Consider the following 9,117-nt stretch of genomic DNA (forward strand, 5'->3'; position numbering starts at 1 on the left):
GAAATATGGAAGCTCATAGCAAGGAGGCTTTTCTGCCTTGAGGTTTTGTGACCCCAAATGCTGACACCAGGCACCTGGGCCAGGTGGGGGAAGGCTTGTTTGGCACTTGCCACATGTTTTGATTTCTAAAGGCAGAAGATGTGATGGGTGTCACTGCCAAGATCACAACTTTTCGAGGCAGGGATCAGCAGGAAAAACTGGCTCATCCTCCCCGCCCCATGCAGCAGCATCAGAGGGCTCTGATTAAAATCATAGCATGAATTGCTCAAACTTTCCAATGCACGCTTGAAATGGGTGTAAGCCGGTACCCGAGGCGGGGAGGCTGCCACGTCCACGAGAAACCAACAATGGCTAGATGCCCTTTTTTCTGAGAAAAAAAAAACTAGAAGTGATGAAAAGAATAAAAGATCAATCTCACCGTTAGGAAGCCGCTGCGGAGGAAAGCGAGGTGAGAAGCGGTGCCGTGCCCCAGCCCAGCATGTGCCCCAGGTGTCAGCATTGCAGAGGAGCCCAGCCCCAGCCCCACAGCAGCCACCAGGCTTCAGGAAGGCTTTGCACCCTGCCTGCACCCTGCCAGACCAACACAGCTCCTGCTGGCTCTTTCACCAGGTTCTCCAGCACCAAGAAAAACAGCCTGGCTCAAACCATGCTGCAGCACCCCATCATGCTGGTAAATCCCCTCCAGCCCAATGGGGTGGATGGTACACCTTGGGGGTTTGCTGAGGGGGCCACTTTCTGTGAGCTTGAATACAGTAAATTGCATGGGACATTCCTTTGCTATTTGGCCACCAAAAGAGGAAAAGAAAGTCTAAAAAGGAAGGAGAAAGAGGAATAAGTGAGAAAACAGTTTGTTCTTTAAAACTAAGAGAGAGTAACTTCAGCAAGCACATCACACCACTTCATAGAAGCACAAATGTCCTTTTTTTCCCCAACAAGAAGGTGGCCCACTGAGTCAGTGAGAGTCCCACCAACGCAGCTGGGACCCAGAGGAGGCTCTAGTCTCCTGTAGCCATCACTGTCAGGGCACACAGCTATCACCAGAGTCAAAGGGTAGAAGGTCAGACCCAATATGGCTTACAAGTATCTGGGGTATTTAAGGAGCACTGAAAATTTGGAAGATGAAAAAGAAAGCCGTGATCAAACACCACAGATGAGCTGACTGGAGTCCAGAGCTAAATGACTTTGAAAGTAAAGCTTCCCAAATGAAACGGGGAACACAAGTTACCCTAAAAAGATGCTCAGGAAGAGAAACTCACGGGTTCCAAAGATCCTTCCTCCAACAGTTTAACTGAATTCACATCTGTGGGTCTGACCCAGGCGGGATGTGAATGGCTTGGGCAAGAAGAGGAAATGGTTAATAGTGTTTGCAGATAAACACGGAAGAGAGTTGAGGTCTTTCAGATACTTCTTGGAAATTAGGAAGGTCTCTGCAAATTATTTGCATGAGGAACAGCACCTGACCCTGTGGGGACAGGCAGCAGCCTGTGGGTGTGAGTAAGCAGCGGTAAGCAGTGAGTAAGCAGAGGGATGGAACAGAGGCACAAAAATGTTCCTTTAGCGAGCGGAAACCTGCAGGGCCTAGGCAAAGCAGTGGTAACTGTGATGGGAAGGTGCCACAAGGGTATGGCATGGGGCCACCATCACCTTCAGCATGCCAGTGAGATGCTGATCCTACCGGCGGGCAGAGCCCGGTGGTACTAAGGACTCTGATGGTCCATCTCTAGCAAGTGGTGCTGCTAAAGTCTGTAGAAATCAGGAGCTGCTGCTGCTCAGGATTCCATCAACCCATCTGTGCTCAGACCAGTTTGGGGCAGGACCTGGCACCAGTTGAGATATGGCCACGCATCCCAAGTGGAACTGCAGCAGCTGTACCCTCTGCCTCCCAGTGCACCTCTTGTACCCGAGGAGCACCTCCAGTCATTCCCAGCCCTGTCACAAGTGATGGCCCCCTCCAGCACCTCAATCTTGGCAGCAGCACGCTCTGCACCGGCACTGGCTGTGCCTTCACACTGTTTCCATTCGGAGCTGGGCGAAGCGCACAGGGACCTTTCTCAGCCACGTCACCCACTGCGCGCAGGAAGGATCGTGGAGATCGCTGCGTTGAGATAAACTGTGGGGCAAGCAGAATGTCAACTCAGGAGGGGCTGAGTCACATGCAGCCTTCCTTGGGACAGACAGCAGCTGCAGGCAGGGAAAAGAGCACAGGGCTATGATAGGGGGAGGATATCGGGGAGCAAGAATTTTAGGCTTTTATGGAGGATTCAAGAAGTTCCTGGAGGAAAGGAGCAAGGATGGGACCTTCTCCCTGATGGCTGGGATGCATGGCCCAGAGGCAGGAAGAGAGTACAAGGCCTGGCAGCAACACACAGGCAAAAATCAGGGGAACAGGCTTTGCAAAGGCAACGAGTCCAGCCTATGTTCTCCTCCACCTGCACCCACTGTCCTTCAGTATCCAGGCCCTCCCAGCAAGGCTCCTGGGGCTGGGACACCATCACAGCCCCCATCCAGCTGAGGCCAGGATCTGGCAGGCGTGTCTCTGGGCACAGGGACCCCTCTGCCCTGCTGGCACCCACAGCTGCTCCAGCCCACTGAGTCCTGGGTGAGGGTGGACACAGGGGCTGCAGCTGCTTATTTGGGGCAGGATGGGGGCATCAGGGAAGCACCCAGAGAAGCCAGGCCATCTTACCTCATTCTCTATCAGACCTCCCTCCTCACCCCAGGCAGCAGCCCCATCAAACACTTCATTTACAGAATCACAGACTCATTTAGGTTGGAAAAGACCTCTGAGATCATCAAGTCCAACCTATGACCAAACACCACGATGACAACTAGACCACAGCACTAAGTGCTACGACCAGTCTTTCCTTAAACACTTCCAGAGACAGTGACCCCACCACCTCTCTGGGCAGCCCATTCCAAAGTTTAATCACCCTTTCTGTGAAGAAATTCCTCCTAATGTCCAACCTAAACCTCCTGTGGCACAGCTTAAGACTATGTCCTCTCGTCCTGTCACTAGTTGCCTGAGAGAAGAGCTTGACCCCCACCTGTCTAGAACCTCCTCTCAGGGAGTTGTAGAGAGCAATAAGGTCACCTCTGAGCCTCCTTTTCTCCAGGCAAAACACCCCCAGCTCCCTCAGCTGCTGCTCATAGGACTTGTGCTCCAGACCCTTCACCAGCATCATCCCCCTTCTCTGAACATGCTCCAGCACCTCAGTGTCTTCCACAACAAAATTTTACCATTAATACAACTATTAAAATAGTTTACAAGCATCACAGCAGTTATTCACCATTTATTTACCAATTACGTTAATGGGCAAGTTTTTTAATCGCAAAAATTAGTCAAAATAATTTTGGAGGTTTTCGGTTGGGGGGGTGGGTTTTTTTTGGGGGGGGTGTTATTTGTTTTTTGGGGTTTGGGTGGGGTTTTTTTTGTTTTGTTTTTGTTGCCTTTTTTTTTTTATTTTTTTTTAACAAGGGTAGGAAATATACCCCGCTCGGTAAGTCCGCATCCCCCGATCCCGCTCCCCCCGGGCGCGGTGACGCGGCGCTGACGCGGCGCTGACGCGGCGGGGGCGGGCGGTGGGAGCGGCGGAAGCGGCGGGGGTTGTCCCGGTAACCCAACGCCGGGAAGGCTGCGGGGGCCGCGGCCATGGGCGAGCTGGGCCCGGACGATGGGGCCGGCAACACCTACAGCCTTCGGCCCGGCCTGCAGCACCGGTGAGCCCGAGGGGGGGGGCGGGTCGGGTAGGGGGGGGGCATGGTGGGGGCCTTGAACTGGGGGGTGTTGGCCCTGGGGATGTGGGAGCTGCGGTGGGACTGTCGGGGAGGGGCTCCCTGGGCAGGAGGGGCTGTGGGGGTGTGTTGGGAATGAGGGAGCCCCGAGGGTTTGGGAGATGGGGGACGCTGGGCTCCCTGACCAACTTTGACATGCGCTCGGGTGGAGGATGCTGCTGGAGGGGCAACTTCCAACAAGGCTGTTTTCACACCTTTTCATGTGTGTTTGGCTTTTGGCAGGGCTGGTTAAGTATCTCCGTCTTAGCAGGGTTTTTTTTCCCCGTGGTTTTTCATTTGTCATTTTTTCTTGAGTATGTGAAAACTACGTTTTCCCAGGTGGGGTTGTGTATGTTTCTACATGTTGTGTGAACTTTCGGGGCTTTCTGTTGCTGCTTTTTTTTTCCCTGATAGATTTAAATCATCCTCAGTAAAAGAATGCATCCATGCGATACTGAAGGAGAAGCTGGCCAATGTACAGTACGACCCAGAGGAAATGCCCGAGCTTACAAAGTCCTTATCAGAGACAATAAAAGACAGACTGAAAGGTAAGGAGGTCTGCTGGGGAAGTAATTTCTTTTCTTACCGTGTCATCTCCCTTTTGACAAAATCTCTCTTTCCTCTTTTATTCTTGAAACCTGTTCTTTTCCTGTTGACTGACTCAAGTCTGCTGTTATGAAACAATCTGTCCTATATATACGTTCTTTGCCTGCGGAGCTGAAGATCTAATTCAAGCAGACAAGATCTGTTTTCGTGTAGCTTGGCTAGTGTGGGATGTCGGAGGGGCCGCAGAGGTGAAGAAGCGGCACTGGAGAGAAGAAAGAAGTGATGCTTCATTGCTTCTTGCTTCCATAAAAAGAACCATTCCTGCTTTTTTTCTGCTGTGAGTTAGATCAGAGTTGGGTCAGAGTGGAATAGCAGGGAGATCAGAACAAGGCTCAGAGGGCACAGGGAAGGGGGAGAGAGGAGCAGTCAGACAAGGGGGGGTGTGACTACAGCCTTACAGCACTGGAAGAAGGTTGTGGTGGTGCTGCACAGGATACCCTCCAATATTTTTGAGTTCAAGAAGGAAACTGCAAGCTCCAGCAGGTGTTTCCTGAGTTCTGTGCTGGGACAAGTACATGGATGCGTGTGCTGGCACAGCCACTTTTTTTTTTTTTTATCTTGCTTTCCTCCTGGGGCAGGCTGGTGCTCCATCTGCTGGGCTGGCCTTACGCAGTGGCATGGCCGGACTGTCACCCTCGGCAGGTGCCATGGATTGATGCGTCTCCCAGATTTGCGCATCTGCTTTAAAGCCAGCAGCAGCTGTAGGCCCAGCACGTGTTGATGCCGAGCTCACATGCACAGGGCTTGGCTGTAGTAATGTGTAAACACAGTTGCAGCAGCCTGAAGCAAGGCTGGCCCCATGTGGCCGCTGTATCAGCTGGTATCTCTGATAAGCATTGACGTGGTGGATGTTAGACCCAGCCTGTTGTGTTCAACCCTCCAGTGGAAACAATGCGCCGGAGTCTTCCTGGGACACTGCTTTGTTGAAGACAGGCATTAGGATCCATATTTGATTTTAAACATGCTTGTTCTGATTTGGCTTCTGGAACATTGCCATGGCCTGATTGGATCTGGTCTGTGCCCTGGAGGTGTTTCTTTACTATTGTAAAACAATTGCATATCTCTGCAGACATATAACACAGACCCACATATGCTTTTATGGGGCCTTTTATCCCACTCAGAAGCAAAGGAAACACCTGTATGGCAAAAGAATCTCTACAATACCTTTGCATCAGAACAGTTTTAAAATAAGGCAATTTTTTTCGATTTGCATTTTTTTTCCACAGCGGCCTTATTTACGTTCTTTCCATGTGGTCAGCTCTTGAAAGTTGTCAAAGCAGAATGTTGACATATAGTGTGGCTGCTCAGGGGTGTCTTCTTTTGATAGAGGCCAACTACTCTGTTCATTCTTTAACTCCAGTAAAACCCTGGTACTCCATGCTAGGAAAATGAAGCCACAAGGCAGTCTGTCCACTTGGCTACTTGCATGGGCTTGTAGAGGACACTTGCTTTGTAGCCAGAAATCTTTAGCATTTAGGGTCCTGTTTTGGGCTCATATTTTAAACAAATTGTTGCTCTCACTATTATTTTTTCTCTCTCTCCAGAGGAGGGATTTGACAGGTACAAAATGGTGGTGCAGGTTGTGATTGGAGAACAGAGAGGAGAAGGAGTGAAGTAAGTTTTCTAATTGTCTTTCTATCATGTTTGTTGGGTTTGGGTGTGGTTTTTTTCTTTGGAAGCTGCTTCCAGCTTGGCTAGGTACAAAGATCTCCCTGCAGATGATAAAGTGTAAAGCACTTTCTTTTCTCTTTAAGTGGCACTTGAGGGCTTAGGTTTGGCTGATTGAATTAGCCAGTGATAATGGGCTCTGTGGTGGTTCTTAGCAACCTGAAATGCTGAGAAGCATTGGTGAGGAGTGTTGCAGAAGCATTTTATTTTGTACTCATGGTGAACTAGGGCACAGACCCCATCCATTCCCAAGGCCCTGCTAGAGCAAAAGAGCCATGGTAACTCACTTCTGTCTAAAGCCAGATTTCCATAAGCACTTCATTTACATTTAATCATCCCAGGTAGGCATTTTTCAGAAGTTTAAATATCAATAATCCCCCTGCACTACTGTCATGGGAACCGAGCCAAATTCCCATGTGGGTGCTGAGCACTTGCAGTCAGCTCCAGATGCCTGCAGTCAGACAAAAGAATTCCTCTTGGCTGCAGTAGTGGGCTGTAGCTTTCCATTATTACTACTGGGTAGGGAGAAGACAGAACAGCCCACAAGGTTTATGTGCTTTATCTACTGGGCTTATCTTTATTATTGTTCCTGGTACTCCAGCAGAAGATAAGTACAGCAGAGCTGCCTCCGTGTTTTGGGGGTCAGAGAGAAATATTTGTACCTGCTGCTCAGGCTTTTGTCAGGAATGTCCAGCTGCAGGCAGACTGCTCCAGAAGCACCGTACCAGGGTGAACAGTTCGGTGAGGTGGAAATGTGAAGCCCAGCAACACAGGCTGACAGAGCAGCCTGTGGGGAAATTCTCTGGTTTGCAACAGACAGGAGGCAATATTGATGAATGGTCACCAACATCCTTAATGCAAAATACTGGGTAACCAGGGTGTTCCAGAGGCAGAGTGGAATACTGTACAGCAAAAAACAAAAAACCAGGATAACCTTGAGGGCTAAGGTAATAGAAGAGATTAAATTCAGCAATCTTAGAACAGTAAGTCATACATGTAGGGACTGGGAACAACATGGTGTGCCACAAACAGGAATCCCATCAGCTGAGACTGACTGGGGCAGGCAGGGAGTGGGACATTTGCAGCAAAGAAGGGGGAATGTCAATGACATCAGACAAGGCAGCAGCGAGGTCTCATCTGTAATACCCTGTTACGGTCCGGTTACTTACTCAGGGTAAGGCTTGGACTGAAGCAGGTGTAGAAGTCCAGCAGGACCTTCAGGGAACAGAAGGTATAGATACGAAAAGACTAGAAGAGCTTAGCTCGTGGTCTAGTAACACGGCGTCTGCCAAGGAATACGATAGCTTCCTATAAATAAGTTGGGAGTATGTACCATGAGGGTGCAGGAGGTGAAGGACAAGGACAAATAAGCTAAATCAGTCACCAATACACACAGGCCAGAAGTCAAAGATTCTTACACACCATACCAATGAGGTTCAAGCCCTGCTGCACAGTGGAGGTGGCAGGGTTGGTAGGTGATGAGCTTGAAGATGGAGCTTGAGCCACATACAGAGGGGATCGAAGCATGTGGTATTCAGCAGTGGAGATGTAGGCTTGGGATTCAGGAGGACACTTCCCAATTCCTTTATCTTTAAAGAAAGCTCAGTTTGGTTTTTGAGGAAAGTATCTGTGATCACTTAGGTCCTCACACATGAACTCTGGGTAATGTCTCTGCTCTGGCTGCTTTGTTTAGCATGGCCGCGCGATGTTTCTGGGACGCTGACACTGACAGCTGTGCTCACGACGTGTTCATGAATGTAAGTACCAGCTGGATTCCCATGGGAAGTGTAAGGCTACTTGCTTTTGTATGAGAGCCAGAGAGACCTTAAATATGGAGCAGAAAAAAACGCAACCAGTAGAAGGAAGGAACCAAGACTATTGAAACAGTATGATTTATGTCCTCATTCACATAACATACTTAGATATAATATCCAACATAATGAAAATTCTCTCCTGAGCAGGTCACACAGTACTGTACAGAACTCATTATAGTCTCGCCATTTTACAGGTGGGGAGAGGAAGCACAAGAGACAAAGTCTTCTCTGTGCTTTGCTGAACTGCAGTCATGGAGCATGGCTGAAATCCAGGACTGAGTAGAAGTCGAGGTTTTACTTCATTATTTTTTTATTTTAAACTGGCACCTAGACACCTGCGGGAGTGTGGATGGAGGAAAATGAGGCACTTCTGGCATTCAGATGCACTGACCTGGGTTACACCAAAAGTGAGGTGAACAAAAGACAGAAAGTTGCTATGTATTACAAAGCAAGGTTATGGTCTGGTCTAAATGTTCCCTGAGGTTTTCCCATTCCACTAGGCTAGCAAAGAGCTTACCTTGACTAACACGGAGCCTTTCTCTGTTTTCCCCAGGACAGCCTGTTTTGTGTGGTAGCTGCATTTGGCTGCTTCTACTATTGAAGGTGGCAAACATTGCACAGAGGGACAGAGTTGGAGGAGAAAGCTTTGCTTTGGGGTATTTTTTGTTAAAGTGCACTAAAGCATCATGTTCTTCCTTTAGTACCTAAGAAAATAACAGCTATACAAAGCACGTCCTACACCTGGTTTACACACTACAACATTCCTTCTTCCTTGTGGATATCATAGAGCTTTAAGCACAATATTGTTATGTCCTTTATTTAAATGGCCCTTTGTTTTTTATGTAGTATATTGGTTTTGTCCTAAAAGTGTATTGTTTCTAAGACAAACTAAACTTTTGTCTTGAAAGGGTTCTGTTACTTTCATTTTTATGAAATTAATTAAATATTTATAAGAAAAGAAACATAATAAATCTATGTATTTAATATTTCTTCTCCTGTGATATTTTCTTCCACTCTACAAGGTGCACTAGTCTGGATGGCTTGTCTGCACTACTCAGATGAGCATTTTCTGAGGTTTCTTTGTAAATTACCCCATAAAGCTGACCTCTTATTCTGGTTATCCAGATTTGTTTCTGTGACTCCTATAACAACTGGGCTATGAGTCCCAACTGTGTCACATGAGGTGGTATTAATTGATAGGAAGACAAGGTATTTAGGACATTAGGTCAGGCCAGCAGCCTGCATACCCCAAGACTGC

At 48.4% G+C, this 9,117-nt stretch overlaps 1 protein-coding gene across 2 annotated transcripts; it reads left to right on the forward strand.

The window, feature by feature from the left end:
* Positions 1-3,586: 3,586 nt before the first annotated feature.
* Positions 3,587-8,843, forward strand: TCTEX1D2 (Tctex1 domain containing 2). 2 transcript variants are annotated; one of them, XM_027685798.1, is made up of 5 exons: positions 3,587-3,717; positions 4,186-4,319; positions 5,922-5,991; positions 7,739-7,802; positions 8,413-8,843. In XM_027685798.1, the coding sequence occupies exons 1-5, from the start codon at positions 3,650-3,652 to the stop codon at positions 8,458-8,460; spliced, it is 384 nt and encodes a 127-aa protein (XP_027541599.1). In that variant the 5' UTR covers positions 3,587-3,649; the 3' UTR covers positions 8,461-8,843. The 2 variants fall into 2 exon arrangements, with proteins under 2 accessions (XP_027541599.1, XP_027541598.1); XM_027685797.1 differs by lacking the exon at positions 8,413-8,843 and adding an exon at positions 8,191-8,406.
* The last annotated feature ends 274 nt before the right edge of the window (positions 8,844-9,117 follow it).

This window comes from Neopelma chrysocephalum, unplaced genomic scaffold (genome assembly GCF_003984885.1).
Source record: "Neopelma chrysocephalum unplaced genomic scaffold, ASM398488v2 Primary Assembly neopelma1_69, whole genome shotgun sequence".
Taxonomy (NCBI): domain Eukaryota; kingdom Metazoa; phylum Chordata; class Aves; order Passeriformes; family Pipridae; genus Neopelma; species Neopelma chrysocephalum.